This window comes from Chaetodon trifascialis, chromosome 3, assembly GCF_039877785.1.
Source record: "Chaetodon trifascialis isolate fChaTrf1 chromosome 3, fChaTrf1.hap1, whole genome shotgun sequence".
Classification (NCBI taxonomy): Eukaryota; Metazoa; Chordata; class Actinopteri; order Chaetodontiformes; family Chaetodontidae; genus Chaetodon; species Chaetodon trifascialis.
In genome coordinates this window covers 11,461,089-11,481,232 of record NC_092058.1, presented here as the reverse complement: position 1 = coordinate 11,481,232, position 20,144 = coordinate 11,461,089, and the positions used below count along the sequence as shown (strand labels likewise).

At 41.3% G+C, this 20,144-nt stretch overlaps 2 protein-coding genes across 2 annotated transcripts in view; one reads left to right on the top strand and one right to left on the bottom strand.

Moving 5' to 3' along the window:
* poc1a (POC1 centriolar protein A) overlaps positions 1–15,469 on the bottom strand; it is a 37,343-nt gene extending 21,874 nt beyond the window's left edge. Inside the window, exons 1-9 of the mRNA XM_070959010.1 lie at positions 15,272–15,469; positions 11,898–11,982; positions 11,616–11,787; positions 11,176–11,355; positions 10,920–11,027; positions 10,274–10,389; positions 8,607–8,740; positions 3,843–3,911; positions 3,486–3,635 (exon numbers count right to left, since the gene is read on the bottom strand). Of these exons, the coding sequence (XP_070815111.1) occupies positions 3,486–3,635; positions 3,843–3,911; positions 8,607–8,740; positions 10,274–10,389; positions 10,920–11,027; positions 11,176–11,355; positions 11,616–11,787; positions 11,898–11,982; positions 15,272–15,286 (1,029 nt within the window). The 5' untranslated portion in view covers positions 15,287–15,469. The remainder of the gene's footprint in view (positions 1–3,485; positions 3,636–3,842; positions 3,912–8,606; positions 8,741–10,273; positions 10,390–10,919; positions 11,028–11,175; positions 11,356–11,615; positions 11,788–11,897; positions 11,983–15,271) is intronic.
* Positions 13,063–13,799, top strand: b9d2 (B9 domain containing 2). The gene has a single exon (XM_070959415.1). It carries the CDS (start codon positions 13,161–13,163, stop codon positions 13,686–13,688), a length of 528 nt encoding a protein of 175 aa, XP_070815516.1. The 5' UTR covers positions 13,063–13,160; the 3' UTR covers positions 13,689–13,799.
* Positions 15,470–20,144: the final 4,675 nt, after the last annotated feature.

The window sequence follows — 20,144 nt, the reverse complement described above, 5'->3', positions numbered from 1 at the left end:
TGTGATTTTTGTTTCAGTCCAGGTTTGACTAAGATTAATAAAAAGTAGAGAAACATCTGACTTGTTTTGTTTTCTATTACTGAGAGGGAGAGACACAGAGAGAGAGAGAGAGAGAGAGAGAGAGAGAGAGAGAGAGAGAGACAGAGAGAGAGAGAGAGAGAGAGAGAGAGAGAGAGAGGGATAGAGAGAGAGAGAGAGAGAGAGGGATAGAGAGAGAGGGGGGGGGACACAGAGAGTGAGGGACACAGAGAGAGAGAGAGAGAGAGAGAGAGAGAGAGAGAGAGAGAGAGAGAGAGAGAGAGAGAGAGGGGACCTTGGCTGTGCCCTTGTTGATGTAAGTAACACAGTAGCAGTCAAAGGGGTTGAAATCCAAACCATTCCCTGAGGTTCCCCAGCCAGCCTGTGACACCCTGTCCTCTTTGAGTGTGTGTGTGTGTGTGTGTGTGTGTGTGTGTGAGTGACATCTGACAAGGTCTTTTAATATTTAAACATGGCTAATGACTGGACTACTCTCTCACTTTCCATTTGTTTCTAATCGTTTATCTCTCTAGGTCAAAATCTTCTGTCACCTCTATGTTTTTTTTAAACTACTTTTTGCTCTTCACACACACACACACACACACACACACACACACACACACACACACACACACACACACACACACACACACACACTAACTTGAAGCTTCAAAACTTCATACTGTCCATCCATCCATTTTCTATGCCGCTTATCCCTTTCGGGGTCGCGGGGGGGCTGGAGCCTATCTCAGCTGTCAGTGGGCGGGAGGCGGGGTACACCCTGGACCGGTCGCCAGCCGATAACTTCATATTGTTGACATTCAAATGCTAAATTAACAGTCGATAGATCATAAGAGTGTGACGTTTATCGCAACTTCAGCAACATTTGCTGCGCGTGATGTGTAACCAATCAGAGAGCGGTAGGGGTGGGACATTGAGCGACACCACAGACAGAGAGAGGTGGTTGTATCAGATATGCACACATATAAAATAGAATTATATGCATTCAAGCTGACAAACTGATGAGTTATATTACTTAAAGAAAGTTGATTTAACAAAAAAATGTCGAAACTAATTCAATGAATCTGAATGATTTTGTTTGATTTTTGTTTTTTTTAGGGTGATGACGTTATAAAATATGATGACAGATGCTCAAAGCCTCGTGGTCAATAAAAGCCCCAAATGTAGAAAAAGAGACTAGGTACAGGCTGAGTGTTCCTTAACAAAACGCTAAATTGTTTGCTGGCTAGCTAAAAGTTAACTGGAAAATGCAGATTTTTCAAAACCCTGCTTTCTGTGTATAAAACAGAACATTTGGGGATATTGTCACCTCAATTCGTGCATGGCCATTGTTGCTTTGTGTAGTGGGCGTGCATCTGAAACTACAATGATGGCCAACTACTGCTCGGTTTACGTTTGGTTAGCAGTGCTCAGCCGTGTGCCAGAAAAGTGTTAAATAAGCTCACTTCTCATGCTTGAATCATAAATGGAGGGGGAAAATATCAGTTTTCAAAAATATCTGTAAACATTAGGTCACTGCAAAACTAGCACACTTGAACACCCCATTACATATCTAACTGCTCCCAATGCTTGTGATTATAGACGATACATCAGGCTGAACTCTCGCTACAGCTAACTAGCTACCATCTGTAGTGCCTGTAATCACAACCCCACATTCAGAGATGCCTGACGTAAGCCCACATACAGAGCTGAATATTAGGTTTCATGAAGGGTTCAACCATGAGTAGGCCAAAAAAAAACTTTCTTCCTGGACAGATTTATAGATTCACACAGCAGTCAGAAAGGGTGTGGTGGAATCAGTGCAAGTAGAGACTCCTACTGAAACACAGAGAATGATGTTCTATTAAATTACTGTCATGAAAATGGAGGATATGCTGCCACAAAATGTGCTTTTAAAGTCTAGAAGGTTTGATTTCCGTCTGAATTTTTTTTTTTAAGTATAACTGACTTTGGCATTTATTGACTCATAATATTGTCCAAAGCTCTTAACTGTCAAATTAAATAAAAACACTAAGAATCAGGATAGTGCAGTGTCACATGGATTGCAATGGCTTTAGGACTAATGGCATTAAAGTGTTATTAAGTTACAAATGTCTAATATAAAGACACTCAAATAGGACTTTTGGGAAATGCCACATGAGGAGAAATTTAAGAATAACATTTCAGTTGACATCTTTCCTTTACGTTGGAGCAAGCACACTGAACACAATCGTACTTCATTACTTCTTACTGCTGTTTTCAATTGATAATTTGTCATCGTCTTTTACATTTTCAAAACTCATCTGTAGTATAACCAAAAAAATGATCAGATGTATTCATTAAGTGAGCACAGATTAATATTTAATCTATTTCATGTGGTCAGACAGATAGGAAATAAACCTTCCTCCATATCAAAGTGTATTTGCGGGAATAAGTAGGTATTTCTCGCCCTGCATGTGAGATATGAGTGTAGCTTTGGGCCACACTGCAGACTTCAAAGGAAGGATATGCAGGGAGGAAATAAGCCAGCCGCACTGACAGCATGAAACACTGAGGGGCATCTGTGCGTGTGTTCCTTTATGTTTCCTTTAGAGACAGACAGCACACATGTATGCAACTCTATGTGCACATTTGTTTCAATTAGGCTTTTTGTGGGCTAATGCAATCACTTAGTACGTACATAGACATATCTCTCTGTGTGTGTACATACCCCATTGGCCAACTTTGGCTTTTACACCATTTTGAAGTCTTCATAAGAGCTTTGCTTGCGTAAGCCTCAGGACATAACCACACTATTGCAAAAGCTCCACCAATATCGAAGTCATCAGTATCTTGTCCATTATCTCCAAAACGTTTCTTATTATAATCTGTAGCCTCTGGCACCAACAGGCATTGCTACAGTTATGGAAATCCTTGTGCTCTAAATCATAAAGTTCCAGATGATCGCATCGTGATATAACATATAACAACCTTTAACATTTTGGAACAATCCAATAAAAGCAGCTGAAATATGGGACCTCCTGGTGACTGGTGTCTAAGAGACAAACCAAATAACAACAACAACAACCTCCTGTCTCTATCTTCTTCTGTCAAAGTATCCCACAAAGCAGAAAATACCAAAAATAAATAAATAAAATTCGACTGAAAAAGAGGCAGCGCTGCTCCACTAAAGTTTAAGCAACAGAAAACTCATTCGTACATTAGCTCACAATCGAAACCTAGCTTGCCAAAAACTGGACACATGATGTAAAAATTTCCCGGTGAAGTCTAAACAGGTATGTATTTATGACCTGAGGACAATAGCAATGTGTGCATGTTCGTAAGGGTTGGACGTGTTAGGAGAGGAGATGGAAAAGTAATTTGTGTAAAGGAGCAAAGGGGAATGCATAAAACGCTGGATCTAAATAGGACATCAAAGTAGATTCGCTGCCAGTTCGCCGTGCTTGTCTCCAGCTGTCTGGACCTACCTGGCTGCGGAGCACAGATGGATGTGAGTAAAAGGCTGGGTGAGCTGTGGAGCTGGCTGGTGGAGCCTTCAAGCTGGGAGTAGATTTATGTTGCAGCCTGACACCATCGCTGCATTCAACACAGTCGAAGTTGCTCTTCCACACCATTACCTGCAAGGTGAATATATTGTTTCATCTCCAAAAATAATACACCAAAGTAAAACAACCAAGACTCCTATAAAAAGAATGAGATGTGCTACATAAATACAGTTCTGTCTGTTAATATATCCTTTGGTTTCACTGTCAATGGTATGAGGACGGACATGATATGGACCTCTAGAAATCGAGAAACCACCAAGCCAATCAATCTGTCATCACCTGTTCATCAGAACCTCCACAGGCAAAGTACTCTCCTGTCTTGGAGAAGGCCACACAGGTCACTGGACCCTGGAGAGAGGGGAAGAGAGAGAGAGGGCTGGAGAACAGAGGTGATAACAAAAAGTTGTGAGCATTCGCTGCTTGTGTTTGTTTTACGTTACACTGGATATTTTTAGGATTGGCTATTAGCAATTTAAAGACGCAACCTTGACCTTTAGAAGATTGCGATGGGCATTTATTAAAATCAACTTATAGACAAAATGATTAATTTAGAAAAGAAATAATTTAGTCAGATCAATCAAAAAAAAAACAGTTCTTAGAAGAAAATGAAGCCATCCCTGTGAAAATGATGCTCTTTGTGTTACAGTCAGCGCATTCATTCATCTTCAAACCCTACACATGGTATCTTTGAATTATATGAATAATTCATTTTTTTCTTCTGCCAAGTCATACAGCTGCAGTGAAACTGTAGGTGTTGATGTAAAATACGGGGGAAAGTAAACGCTACATAATTCAACAAAACGCACGGCAGAAAGCACTTTGAAAATCACATGTAACATACAGAGACAAGACGAGAGCTGGAGAGGATTAAGTGGGGTTTTTTTGTGTCTGTTGCTCACAGCATTTAGTAAAAACTCTTTTTTTTTTAAACCATCTGAGGATAGAAAACTACTAGTCAGAGCAGATCTGCATGTATGTGTGTGGAGGAGGGGGTGGGTTTGTAGCAGAGCAATCAATAACAGAAAGCAAGACTCAGGTGGGGTGAGGTCACACATGGTCAGTGCCAAAAAGCATCATCGGGGATGTCAGGACTTTGGCATGCTCTGTGTGTGTGTGTGTGTGTGTGTGTGTGTGTGTGTGTGTGTGTGTGTGTGTGTGTGTGTGTGTGTGTGTGTGTGTATGACTCTAGCTTCAAAAACTCATAAATCTCTCTCTCTCAGTTTATTCTTTTCTCCACCTCACGGTGCAGAATGGGGTCAACGATTACAGCTTGAGCCCTCTGACTGCGTTCAAAGAGAGGATGAAGGCGAGAACAAACAAAAGAGGGGGAAAGAAACACGCAGGGAGGCTGCTGAGCAGGAAAAAAAGGAGCCATGTCCTGTGGCTGGCACCCAGACAGGCTGGTTTGGGTGAGGAATGGTTTCCCAGAAGCACCTGAGAGAAGCAGACAGTGTCACTATGGCAACGCGACGGCCTGACAGACAGCATGTTCTGTCTCTGCTCTGACTAATGCCTGCTGCCAGGCTGGCACTTGCCATGGGCAGACAAACACACACACACACACACACACACACACACACACACACACACACACACACACACACACACACACACACACACACACACACACACACACACACACACACACACACACACACAGTGAGAGTCTGACAGGGCAACGAACCTGGCTGGCACATCTTACGTACAGATAAATGAACAGGGGTTCTAAAGGCAGACAGGCCCCACATGGTGCTAAAGTTATGACTATGAAAAACAATTACATACACGGCTGTATTTTCTATGCTGTTATTAAAAGAGGCCTCTAAGAGCCATTACAGATACCTTAATTAAGAAAAGAACAAAGAGCACTCGTTCCAGATTGGTACACTGTATCAACTGGATTAATTGCATCAGTGCACGTCTGGTCTTAGGACATCAAAAGATGCATTTTAATCCAACTCCTGCCCTCTCCTCCTTCTGCAAGCACATGGTCTGAGGAGCATATTAAGATTCCTGCAACGACACATCACCAATTTGTGTGCTGACAAAGGGTCGAACACGCTACACAGACTGACTGAGCGGATGATTTATGTGTTGATTACTGAACACATATACGCTGGCAGTGGAAGCAGAGATGTTTGGGTTAATCACGGTCGGCAGACGCCCCCTTCGACAGCTGATGGCAGTCTGTGTGAATGTTAAAGTTATTCAGCCTCATAACAGTCATCTGAATTTGTTTATGACACAGGGACAAAAGAACAGTGAGGTTTCGTTTGTGTCTGACCTCCAAAGGTTGGATGTTAGCGTGGAGTAGCTAATTAACCCCAGCAGGTGTTTGCAACCTTATTATTAAAAGTCATCCGACTCCAGGATCTCTTGCATTCTGATGAGGAGGAATCAGTCATTTATTAGAAAAACTAAACACATGATACTGCAAAAGTGGATCTAGATGATAACAAGCTTACAGGGATCAGCAGTGAAGTGGCTCATCATCAACCATGTAGGCAGACCACTTGTCCTTTAGCGGCGCCTGCTCGGCCCTCTGTTGGCAAGCCGGTCAAAATGCGATCGAAACATGAGGGTTTAATAATAATGGAGGTTTAGGTAAGTAGATATCTTAGAGCGGAGGCTTGTCGCTTTTACTTTGTGTTTGCTGTAGGAGCCGCTGACAGCATGAGACACAGAAGGCATCCAGCTCTCTGTTAAAACTAGACTAATTGTATTTAAAAGTTTAGGTAAATAGCATTTACTGGGTATATTTTTAGCATATAGCCAGTTCTACAGGATCCCCTGGACAAATTTCTTGGCATGAGCCCTTAAACATTAAAATCGTGTTTATCATTTCTTCATCCTCTTCCAACTCCTCTTTAATAGGGGTGATCAAGGTGATTGATTAGTGGCCACGGTTGAAATCGCTGGCAGTGATGGGTATCTTCTTCTTACTTGCCTTTGTTGGTGCAATGCTACATTTTTTATCAACACGATCAGTGGAATAGCATAAAACCATTTGCAGGACTGTTTATCACATCACAGGTATGCACCATGTGCACCCTTGTGCACATGCACGAGATACAAACAAAACAGGGATGTAATCTAAACAAACATTGTTCATAGTGCTCCTATTGGCCCAAAACACCACAGGATACCTTTAATACAACAGCATGATAACTGCTTTGTCTGCCCTGGCTAACTGGAATCATCTTTTCAGCTTTTTCAGTGTGTCACAGTAGCTCTCACTGGCATAACGCACTCGGGATCTAGGTACCAAACTAGCTCTTTGAATCCCTCGTCCTCTACCACACTGATTGGCAGCACGTGGGTCTCCATCACACCAACAAGGTGATGGCCTCGGACTGGCAAACATCACATTTTCTCCCCCCGGCTAGCAGCAACATGATCTGGGGCTGCAAGCAGCCAGCTGCTCGTTCTTAATGTGGTACAGCATAGTACTAAAGCGCAGCAGCATCACACAATTTACATTTAGCTTATGTTGACTCTCTGGAAGAAATGTTCCCACACAGAGCTTCGTTTAGCGAACTTCAATTTTTGCCTCATAGGCTTTTCACACTGCACTTACAGCCCCAGTCAAAGGGAGCTGTTCGCCCCAGGCTAAATGAAGCTGTTACCAGTGTGTGTATGTGGGTGAGTGTGTATGAAAATTAACCTATACATCGACATGCACAACTGGTTAAGAGGGCATTTTAACACTGAAAACATTAGCATCTCATGTCTTTTGTGGGGTCTAAAGCGTACTCATGTACTAAGGATCACACTATGAAACTCAGCTGTCAGACAGAGGAGCAGAGAGACAAATCGACTTGAATTAGGCTGATTCAACCCAGCCAGGTATGGTCCCCCTGAAGCGAGGTAAACAACACGATTGTCAGATCCATCAGAAAAAACACCCCCTCATGTGTTTTCATACACAGTGCATGCACATAGGTCTGCACACATATACAGAACACATGCAAGCAGACATGTAAACACACATAAACCTACACACCCACACCGAACAGATGGGGGTCTCTCCCATCTCTAGTTATGCGACTGGAGAGACAATTAACACCCAGAGCGCTCCCAGCACCAACAGATTGCCGGAGTCACCACTGAGCCAAAAGGAACAACAACAGACATGGAGACAGAGTGCAGGAGATGACAAATTTGGAGGTGTGACGAGAGATGGGGAAAAAGTGCTTTTTATCTTGAAAAAGAGAAGAATCTTGGCAACCGGTTGAAGAGAAGCACAGGTGACGCCCACAAAAAAAGACAGAATGAGAGACAGGCAACGTGTACAGAGGGATAGATAAACAGATGGACCACATGTGGTACTGGCAAGCCACTGATTTCCACAACTAGCCAGCAAGCCAATCCATCAGCTGTTCAAACAAACAGATACAGTCAGCGAGCCGTCCGGCCAACTCGCCGGGCCAAAATGTGAGGACATGAGAGTTAGAAGAAAGGGAGGAGGTGGGAGCAAACAGAGAAGGACAAGGAGGAAAACAAGGGTGACAATGATGGCGGCAATTGTAAAACATCCCCAGAACACATGGACAGGAGTGTTAAAGTCAGAGAAAAGGGACGGGACGGAAACAGAGAGGAGGAGGAAGAAGAGGAGGAGAGGATCCAGAGGAACGGAGGCAGAAACACAGCTCTGTTTCCTTCCAACAACCCTGAGACGAGTCATCATGAGTGGGCTGCCTGGCAAGAACTAAAATACACCACATACAAAAAAGGCATCATACGCACACACTCACACTCATACACACTTCAGACAATCAAACATGCACAAAGGAGATGTCAAAGGCACTCACACGTAACTGTCCACACCAAACCTTCAGTAATACACACACACACACACACACACACACACACACACACACACACACACAGAGTAATACGCACACACTCAGGAACAGCAGAGCAGACTGCAGACATAACCGATGGTGATCGTGACTAGGTATGCTCCACAGTTAGGCCTGTAGGATATCTGAGCTGTATTCTCTGTCTGTGAGTGTGTGTGTGTGCACGCGCACACGCATCTACCTGGTGTCCGTGCAGCGTATAGAGTAGTTTGCCTTCTACAAGGTCCAGTATCTTCAATGTGGAATCGCTGGACGCGGTGATGAGGAAATTACCAGCTGGGTGGAAAGACAGGCTGTTCACCACACCACTGTGGACTGGAAAACACACACACACACACACACACACACACACACACACACACACACACACACACACACACACACACACACACACACACACTGACTTTAAGACAAACAGATATTTTTTTACTGTAATTCAAACTGAAATGCAACCTGAGGTAACAAAGGGGCTTCACTGTATTTTCAGCTTTATTCACCTGTTCTGCCTGTTTAATAGCATGAAATGATTTAACATTAAAATGATACTATTATTATTATTATTAACAGTGGCATTAAGAGTTCAGCATCTTGCTCAAGGTCACCTCAGCAGGGCAGATGTTTGCTAACATGGTTGCCTAGGTCCCAGTGAAGTACAGTGCTGCTGTACATCTCAATGGCTCGGTCGCTGTGCTACTTGAGAGAGGCTTAACATCAGGTTTACATTAGCACATATCATCAAGTACGATAACGTCAAGTACAGTAGCCGATGGCAACTAATCAAAACTTCCCCGGACCTGAAATGATTCTACCATGTGGTGACTGGGTTCTTGACTGAAATAGAATGAGAACAGCAGACATTTGACGAGGGACATGTTCCCTCTGCTGGTTGTAAGATGCTATGACACACATACCGATACCTATAGCTGCAAAAAATTCCGAAAAGCTGCATCCAACTGCACTGAGAACAGGGGGAACCTATTGTTTGGTATGGCCCGGGTTCATGCAAGGATAGTGAGCAAGGTAAACACACAAACCCAGAGGAATTAACCACCCAACACTAAACAAAGACAATTAAACAAACTACCAATTACCAATAATTCTCATGGGTATCGAACACAACTTTACATTTAAAGCACAATTGGTAAATAGCGACAGTGTGTGGAGAGGCTCAGGAGAAGAAAGAAGAGGAGAGGAGAGGAGAGGAGAGGCTTTTATCTTCATGCCCTGACTCCTCAGACAGATGTGATTATCCATTATTAGATCTCACAACTCAAATCCATTTAAGAGAGCTGATTAGAACAATCAGACTGACTGGCAGGCTGACGAAAGGCATCAACCTTTGCTTTATTGAATATGCAAGAAATCATGAATCTTGATTAGCACTTTAATCATGAGCTTTAAAGCTTCATTTTATCTTGGTGTTATTTCAGTGATTTGCAGAGAGGCTCAGTCGTGTTTTTCACTGTTTAAAGATGAAGCTTCACTGTACTGCAGAGACTGGTGGGAGTGGATGACAATGTGGATGTTTTCAGCTGTATGTCTATTTCTATTGTCTGGTAAATTTGTCTTGGAACTGTATGTCAGTCCATTGAGAGCAATTTAAAACCAGGGTTGGTCCCCCTCGTAAGAGTACACATACTTGGCCAGTAAGGTGGATTCTGATTCTGATTCTAATCCCAAGACATTTTTCTCCCAAACACGAACACTGGGCTGTGGTTTCTTCTCTGTGTTAGGGATCCAGCATGAAACATCTTTCTATATAACAGCTGTAAGTTACAGTAACTGATTTTCAAATGACATGACGGTAAGCTGAATACTTCCTTCAAACAGCTTTTCAGGTGACTTTACCTTGGTAGTGCTGTAGCATCTTATGGGATCTGATGTCCCACACCTTGACAGAGTTGTCAGTACTTGCCGCAGCGATGCACGTTCCACTGGGATGGAAGTCCACATGGTTTGCATAGCTTGGAGAAAGATATGGGAAAATGAGGTCATTGGTCGAGCTTTTGTGTATGTGATTCATTGAAATAACACAAAACAAACGTTCTAAAATACTACCACAACCAAAAGTTTGACTTGGAATGTTTGAGCCTTTTAAAACCCTGATTCAAATCATCACATTGTGTTTTGTTTATGTGCCACACAACACTGTAGCTGATGCATTCAGAGACGTTTGGAATGAATGAGTAGGTGTTCAATTACAGCATCAGGACATAAGGTTATAAGACCTGTCACCTTTTTCAATTGTTGTTGCTGAAACATCAGTGAAATGGGAGTCTGTTGTTCTAAAAATATACTAATAAATGACACGCAGTACATAATGCTCTGAATCCATCCAAACATCCAACATTTACAAAAATACCAGAACACTGACCAAAAAAATGCAGATGGTGCTTGTTCGCTCACTGTAAATATTTGTCCCACACACACTTTACCTACATGGATCAGAACATTTCTTATCCACATTTTTGCCATGCACAGTTCAAGTCCTCACCCAGCATGTTCATAGAAAGAATGAATACACTCTCTGCTATTCTTGTCCCACAGCTTTATAGTCTTATCATCACTGGACGACACAATCAAACGATCGTCTGGAGAGAACCTGCAAGAGATTTATTGGAAATTATAGATCAAAAACTGGCCAGATTTTTTCTACATAACAAACGATATAGTAAGTAGAAATATCTGCAGTAACCAACACCATCTATGGGTGAAAAATGAATGTATATGCATGTGTGTATGCAGCGTACTTGGCACAGCGGACCCAGTTGATGTGCTGGTTGAGAGAGAAGAGAAACTTTTGTCTGTGGACGGTCCACACTTTGATGGTCTTGTCGTCAGAGGCTGTGACAAGGGTCTGTCCATCACCTGAAAAGTTAACGCTGCGCACGGTGGCAGTATGTGCCCTGAAAGAAGTTGACTCAGCCTTCCTGTACACACACACACACACACACACACACACACCAAAGTTAAAGTTTAAAAGAAAAGAAAAAAAAAAAATCAAAACCCAGTGGGTGTTCAGAAATGTGTGCCTTCTACTGTGCTGAGCAGAAGCAGGTGACTCGGTGTAAATGTCTAGTTTTGTTGTTTTTATGAGTCAGCATCATTGTCCTTTGTGTTAGCTTTGTGGTGGAATACAATAAAAGATGATAGAGATGAAAAAACAAATGTGGAATACTTCAGAACTCACATGCTGGGCACCCAAAGACGCACAGTCTTGTCTCTGGAGGCGGAGGCCACCAGGTGGCCAGAGGGAGAAAACTGAACTGAGATGACGGCATCTTTGTGTCCATCAAAGCGATATGCACGCATCTGAGGTTTCATGTTCCAGATCATCACACAGGAGTCCATCGAGCCTGTGGCTGAGAGAGAAGGGAGCACAGGTTAGCGAACACACTGTGTACGACCGCGGAAAACATACCACACATAAAATAAAATGACAAGGCAAAATGTAAAATGAAGGAGCAGTTACCAATCTGTTTCATGTTACAGCTGAAGTCCACACTTGTCACAGTGTCCCTGTGACCCTTGAAATGTCTCTCCAGAGTTGGATCAGACTACATGGAGAAAGAGACAGAGACAGATTGAAGCAGCCATGTAAACCCTGTGAAAACTTGTCTAAAATCTTCAGTATTTCCCAATAACAAGAAATAGTCATGACTAAATAAGAAACAATCAAAGTTCAAAATAAAAAAAATAGATATGCTTGGGAGTTTAACACTCAGAAACTGCTTCATCAGGACTCTGCGTGTGTGTGATATGATAGGTGGTGGCCTAGAAACACATCAGTCAACCCAATAACTGTCATACAAACCTAAAAACCGATGATATTCTCTGCAATGAGTTACATGTTTGTACAGCGGTCTGTACTCTTTTTAATACAACTGAAGATAAGTAAAGTCTGGAAAATACTGACAACTGTCATCAAAAAGCTACTGCGTATTAGGACACTGGAGCAAAGTGTTCATTTAAACACAGTAAACACTGAAGATTTTCACACATCACAGGATGAACTCCTGAAGTCTTACTAACAAAATTAATGATAGCTGAATGCCATTTAGCTGCTTCAGTTTCCAAATCATCAATTTCTAAACATGAGGATTCATATGATAACATAACAGACTAGACAGGCTCAAACCAAAGCGAACTGAAAAGAAAGTGGACTACAACCGCTGTGTGGCGCTGTTTCACAGTGTGTTTCTTCCTCAACTCCGAATCCTGTTTAAATCCTGACAAACCATTACCATTCGGCTAGAAGTGAAGCTGAATTCAGTCTTCATCACTGGTTGATTAACTTATCAAATCAACATATAATGGTGCTTGTCTCAAGTCCACAGATATTATTTTAGAAGCAATGCGTAAAAAGGAAACACGTCAAACGCAGCGATTTCTTTGGGCGGTATCCCCTGCGCTTAGCCTGTCAGGCAAATGTGTGCCACGGCGAACAATCTCTGCCAATGAGATGAGCTTTTTTTCTAGGCATTATGTTGGAAAAACTAACGTAACCCCAAACAATGTTTGGTTTTGGATCTCATATTCAAGAATATAGTATCCGTAGCATCGTGACAGGAAGTGGTACGCCTGTCAAGCAAAATCCAGGGTGAGCCTAACTAAACCACCGAGTTACCAAGGAGACGTGAGCTACGGTGCTAGTAACTGCTAGCCGTTAAACTCGGAGGAAGAGCAGAGAGGACTTTCGGTGCCGCATGTTTCGGTGTAAGGGGACATTTGGACCATGGCAGAGCTGCATATTATCGGCCAGATCGTCGGGGGCAGTGGTTTCCCGCAAAACGGCCTGTTTTGCAAATGGGGAGTTCATACGGGAGGAGCATGGCGGCTCCTATCTGGGCTGAAGGAGGGTCAGACCCAGGTGGATAGCCCCCAAATAGGAGACATGGCGTACTGGAGTCACCCGATTGATCTGCACTACGCGACTAAAGGACTGCAAGGCTGGCCAAAGCTTCATGTCCAAGTGTGGCACCAGGACTCTTTCGGACGCTGCCAGCTGTACGGTTACGGGTACTGCCACGTCCCCTCCAGCCCCGGACATCACCGGATAAGCTGTGTGACCTGGAGGCCGCTCGGCTCCTGGCAAGAGCAGTTGGCGCAAATGTTTGTCGGCGGAGGTCCTCAGCTCCGCAGCCCGGACCTCATATACAGCGGGGCGGATAGATACAGACTGCACACCGAAGCCATGGGAACAGTGGAGCTGGAACTAGGCATCATTATGAGACACTTTGACAAATATGGCGTCGAGTGTTGACTGTGAAATGAAAAAGACTTTGGGGAATTGTGACGGATAAACGTCATATATTGAGCGAACGAAGATCAGGCTTGTTTTTAGTAAAGTTTTGTACTCGTTTTCTAAATTGCATTTGTGTTTTTTACATAGTTGTATGTAAATAAATTATCTCATCAACGAAGTTGGTTCCTTGTTGATGTGATTTTTTTTTTCCCATAGCAGACCATTATCAGACCAGTCCAGCCCAGTTTCAGCAGCCAGATCACTCACAGTTATGCCTCACATTTAGTTTAATCCTACATTATTATCAAGAAAGTTGTGATATGTCATGTAATATTAATGTAATATTCAAATTGTCTTCGCCAAGATTACGTGGATCCATGCAACACATTACACTGCTCTTAACTCATATTTTACTTGCTTTTTTCATTATAACTCAATTTTCTGCACTTTCCTGACCTTGTTTGACCTTCTTGAGCAAACCTCTTGCTTATGAGGTACCCGAAGTGGGTGAGTAGGTCCAGCTGCAGTATATAGAGTATTTTTCCACAAATTTTACCCCCATACTCTTCAACACATAAACAAAGGATGACCAAATATGAGTGAAGTGGTCAGCTATGATACTAGCCTGGTGTAAATCAGGGTGCAATAAGAACAAAACTGCACTCTAGTTGTTCAATTGATCCAAAACTTGATAACAAAGTGATTCAAGGTGCTGAATGAATGTACATTTATTATTATTATTATTATTATTATTTTGCTCAATGCTTGTACAAATAGGAATAGTTTCATATGCATCCAGGAATTGGAAATGTTCCAATGGGCAGTCGTCTAACACTGTCAATGACAAAAAAATAAATAAAATATTAAATAGCCTTTAGGAACCAGAAGTATGACAAACCACATTATGCTACATTCAGCATCCTGCCAGTTTTCATCAATTTCACTCCATCCTACATGGTGTTTGTTTGCTACAAAAGCAGAAATGCTGCAAGCTTTAAGGGCAAAAAACATGCTCATTTTAATGCTACTTTGAAAGGATTTGACATACAGCCTTCGTGGATTTCATAATTATATACTATGTTTATTACACACGTGTAAATGTGTAGTGTAGTGTAGTGTACTGCAGTAAAAGCATGGCGATTAGTAACTAACAGTGTGACACAACAAAGTGCAAAAAAACACAAAAAGTGTAAATTGTGGGAGACATTTCCTGAAATACAAATATTGTGGACATCATTACCATTATTTCCGGTCTTACATTTGTAAAATGTGTGACCTAATTCGATCACAGAATATGGATTAGCTACAGATTCCCAAATCTAGCGTTACCTCAAAAACGTGCCTGAAATAACAACAGGACATGGCACCCAGGTCACATCCAACAGGGTCAAAGTAGCCTAATTTATGATTAAGTTTGGGGTAAATTATGTTCAAGAGAAAGTTCCCGCATCGTACAAAAGCAACGATCTACTGCTCGCGTCCACTTTTTTACTTTTACTTGTAGTTAGACGTCGAATGTGAAGCTAACGTTACAAACAGGAAACCAACTTCACATCAGATACTCAAGTTAACAAGTGCAGCTAGAGCTAAAGTACACTCACCAATACAGAAGTCATCTTTCCTGATATTGGAGACAAACAACCGGTGACAACAACTGCTCTGGCCTTTACAACTGTTCCTGCTGGCCGCTCTACCCCTTAATTACGGTAAATGAGGCAAACGATCTCGTACTGTTAGCTCATCGGCTAACGCTAGCTTACAACTATCTGCTGGTTGCTGACAACAACAAAATTCAGTTTACGCGCCGCGATTGGGCGCTGAGCGTCTGCTCAGACTTCTTAAAGGGGAAGTTGTACCATTTAAACTGTTTCTGTGTCAACTTCTATGTTACAGAGATAAAATTGTGTGAGCATTTTAAAATAAAATCCATACAGTTAAGCAAAGAAGAGCAAATTATTGACACGATATCAATCCTCCTAAATATTGAAGTGAAATGGTTAATTTTAAAGTGTAATGACGACCTGTCACCACCAGGAGTCAGCAGTGTTGCATCGTTGGAGATCTTTAGCATTGCTAATGGAGTTGAGTCAAGGAAGTGGACAAATTTTGATTTTAAACGTGGCATTTTCAGGAGTAGTTTACATCTATAAACCTTGGCTTCGATGTGAACTGTGCTAATAGAATAAACAGAAAATATGTGATGATTTAATCAGCCAGTGATAGAAAAGAGTCCATTTTCACTCATGGAATATAGTGCAAATTTAAAGCACTTATAATTTGCCTTAGCGTTTCCATTTTATGCTGCTTTGTACTTCCACTCCACAAGATGTCCTCCTTCTACTTTAATGCATTTTTCTGTTCAGTCAAAAGGCCCAGTGAGAAATCCTAAAGATTTTGGAACCAAAGTTCAATAGGACTTTATTCTACTGGACTATATGTATGATGAGCATTTATAACCTATAGGACTAGCTATAAATTCTTATAACCATGCCCAGAAAAATCACTTTCTTACAGCAGTTCCCTGACATTACTGACTAATGTGCCCACATCTGTGCAAATGACCATGGCTGCATTTCCTTAATAGAGGGTTCCAGAAGCAAATCCGAGCTGTTCGACCTCTTTTAAAATCCTGCTGCTTATACTGTCTGTGCACTTTTACTAGGCCAAGATTTGCTTTTTGTGGTAAAAGCAAAAGGGAAGTTACGAATGTCTTAAAACTGAATTTGAAACAGGTTCAAATTAAGCAGAACCAAACTTAAGGCTTTTATCATGTCAGTTGATGTAGTGCTTAGTGCTGCGAATTCCCAAATATTCAGTAGCACAAACCAGTTGAAACACTTTAAAACCTGGGGCTTTTGGGCCTTAAACCATTTGTCTGGTCTCCGTGGTTGATAATCCAGCTTTGTGCATATGCAAATGTTCAGCATGCTGTAAGCATGAAAAAAAGAGATTATTATCACTTTAATTGTTTGTGGGTTTTTTTTGTTTGTTTTCTTTTTTATTAGAAGTTACAGCAATAAAAAAGTCTAAATATATCATAACTCAAAATACAGGAAGCACACTTTATGCATGGAAACATAAATGTAAAACAGGTGGAAGAGTAATGCACAAATACTGTTGGAAGTATTCAAGTGTGGTATTTCAAGGGTCATTCACTTAAGAAATAACCCACTGTGTTGACCATACCAACTCAAACCCTTTCTTTAACCAAATCCCCCTGTGGGCTGCTTCAGCTGGACGGCTGTTGTGTCACACAGCCAAGAGTTCATACCACAAATATTATCATACCATCCCTTCCTTAACCCATAGCTGTAGTATGACTGGCTGTAATTATCTTGTTTTGAAGTTATTTTCACACCATATAGTCATGTTTCTGTGTGAGGATTTCAAAAAAACAGGCTGCACTTCACCTGGTAACCCAACAGCCTATTATGCACAAAGTTAAGAAAATGCCCAAAAAGTTGGCAGTATGTTTAAAACTAGCAGATTATCCACAGGCATTTACAAAACCGAGTGAGCTTGTTCAGAGATAAGGCTTCTGTGAAGTGGTAATTCTTGTTCAACCTAAGAAGAGTGTCAGCAATTTCACATATTGTATATATTGTGACAAAAACAGGTAGTGGTTTGGATTGATTTAAATGCCTTTTCCTGCGTCATATACTCTGTATGAGACACCCACGGGTTTATATTCTCTTGTGAATGGTGAATTGTTTTCGAGTATGATTATATGATGGGAACAATTCACACTTCTTGAAACTTGTGTCATTCCCGCTCACTATCTCTTCCAGTATAATGGATACGAGGAGAAGGAAGGAAGAAGGGAAACAGACCAGTGAAGTAGAATCCTTTTAATGACAGTATTCAGTAGCTGTTAAAGGGCTGCAACGAACACACCTTGGTGTTTTACACACACACACACACACACGTCAGGAGCACTTTATCTAGTCGCCCTTGTGCTTATTACCAAAGGGAAGTAGGACATAGTTTACTGAAAATAAACCTGGGCTTGGTCCACACGCAGACTGTTTCCTTTTCAGTAAGAGGGATGTTTTTATTGATTTTTGTCTTTTATCTGTTGCAGTCTTTATGTTGTTTATGACTGCGACAATCTTATCTCCATTACGGTCAATTTTCACCAGGATCCATGTGATCTTCTGTAGCTTAGTATTACTGTCATTGTTATTGTGTTTGCTGTGGTGCATGAAGAATACTCAGTTCACTTCAGCAGAGAGGAAGCTGTATCATGTGTGAAGTTCAGCCCAGAGGTTGGGGGGCAAACAGCTGGTCTATCTCCAGCAAAGAGCCCATTTCAACAACTCCTGTGGGCTTGATTTACACCCTGTTTGGAATATGAGACTTTGGGGTTTAATGAGATTGATGTTATGTGTCCAGTGGCTGCATACAGGATCTCAGAAGTCCCTGTAAGTCTTGTTAAGATAGGCTAAATTAGGCTTAGCTGAGCTACCGTACCTCTGTAGGCCTATTGAATGTTTAGTATTTCTATTCTTTTTTTTTTTTTTTTTTTTTTAATCTTTTGACTGTGGCTATCTTCCAGTCTTGCTAAGCTAAGCTAAAATAGGTTATGCCACTGTCTCTATACTGAATATACAGAAATACAATTTACCTTTAATCTAACTCTAGATAAGACCCAAATTGAGTAAATTTCAACAAATGTCAGAGTTTCCTTTAAAGTGATTTTTGTTCTTCGACTCATTAATTATGTCTTACTTGTAGTTTTCTTCTCTGTTTTGCATCCTACATCCTGTCAGATGGATATGAGGGCAAGAGGGACATCAATACAGTACAGCACCACATAACTGAACATATTATTTCTAATTATCTGGATTGGAGATCATAGGGTCTACATGACCTGTTAGGAGAACTGAGTTTCAAAATGACCCCTGGTAAGGTTACAGATACCGTGTGCTGTTATCATTTCAAAATAATACAGTGGGCTTTTAGCTTGAAGGGTCCTAAAGGTAATTCACTGCACATACTTAAATTAAAATATAACAAAGTTAGAAGTGTTGCTTTAGTACTTAATTTATGTTCCTGTTTTTTTTTTTTTGTGTCCTCTGCCATTTTTTGTGACAGAAGCTGTCAAAAGCTGTGTCACATTATTACATCCCTGTGAGACTGAGGTAATGTTTCCGACCGATGATTGTCATCACTGATTTCAACTCATCATGTGGAAGTAATTAAGCTCCTCGTTAGCGTGCGTGTGTCTGAATGTCCACAGCAAAGGCGATAAACAAAGAGTTTCTTGGTTTTTACTGTTGCTGTACACATGATTTAGAGAGCGATATGGTTTCTCTTGGAAGAAAGTTATATTGTGGCTTTCATGTTTGATAGCCGTAATGTCACTGACAATAGTTTTTTTTTTTTTCCATTATGGGATTAGTTTTGTGAGAGAAACATTCCATGACAGACGCTTCTTCAGGGCTTTAAAGACACACCTTTGGTATGTGAACTCGTTCTAAGCCGAAACATTTTGTTGCATTTCCATACACCTTAAAGCTATGGGTGCTATGCAAAACTAACAATGTCAGACTAGCTGTGGTGTTTTTTTGGAGACAAAAACAACAAAGTTATGTCGGTCATGAATGAGGAAATGTGACCATTTATGGATCTTCTAAACTGTTTATGATTGCGTCCATTATGTACATGGATATGCATCATTGAATTGCTGCTTGTCACAACACGGTGAACCTGAATGGTTACTCAATACAAAAGAAGCCATTATGTAATATTTACTCAATGCGTAACCTTTGACGAACTTTTCTAGAACTATTGGTTGCAGAGTCAAAAACAGTCTTTAATGTCATCGTTTGGTGGCACAGTGTTGCTTTTTTTGATTTTTTTAATGCTAATGCACCTAAAACCTTTTTGACTGGACTGAGAGTAAGGAAATACGGTCATTAAATTTTATATGTTTTGTTTAGCAGGACAATATCCAACAATCACAAGTGTCACATGCAGCTGCACAACTCACAGTTCAAATATTAACAACATGAATTACACAACAAAACACAGAATGAAACCACCTCTTGTGTACACAAGTCTACGTTTTGCACAAATCAAACCCTGTGGATTTGAAGAAAAAAAAAAAAAAAAAGCAAGTCTGACCATGGTGCAAAAGTGCTGACTCATCCACTTTTAGGATTACTCTGTTCTCTAAGTGCCAGAAACAACAACAATTACATGAGATTAACTTTTTCCTCAAAACATATTAGCTTTGGATATTAACCATCACACTCAGGACTAGTCTTTCTTCAACTAAAAGTATAATACTGCAGAATATTCTCGTCTTAGACCCAAGGGAGGGTAAAGGTGGCATTGCACCACTTATGGTACTGTTCCAATTTGTGATACCTTTTCACCCACAGTCTTATCAAAGTAGTCACAGAGAGCACCATTTATCCGACCACACAGTGCACTATGAACAAATCAGAAAATACTGTACAGGTGTTGTTC

What these genes read in the sequence shown, in the direction of transcription:
- b9d2 (XM_070959415.1), top strand. Translation starts at nt 13,161, where the DNA reads ATGGCAGAGCTGCATATTATCGGCCAGATCGTCGGGGGCAGTGGTTTC.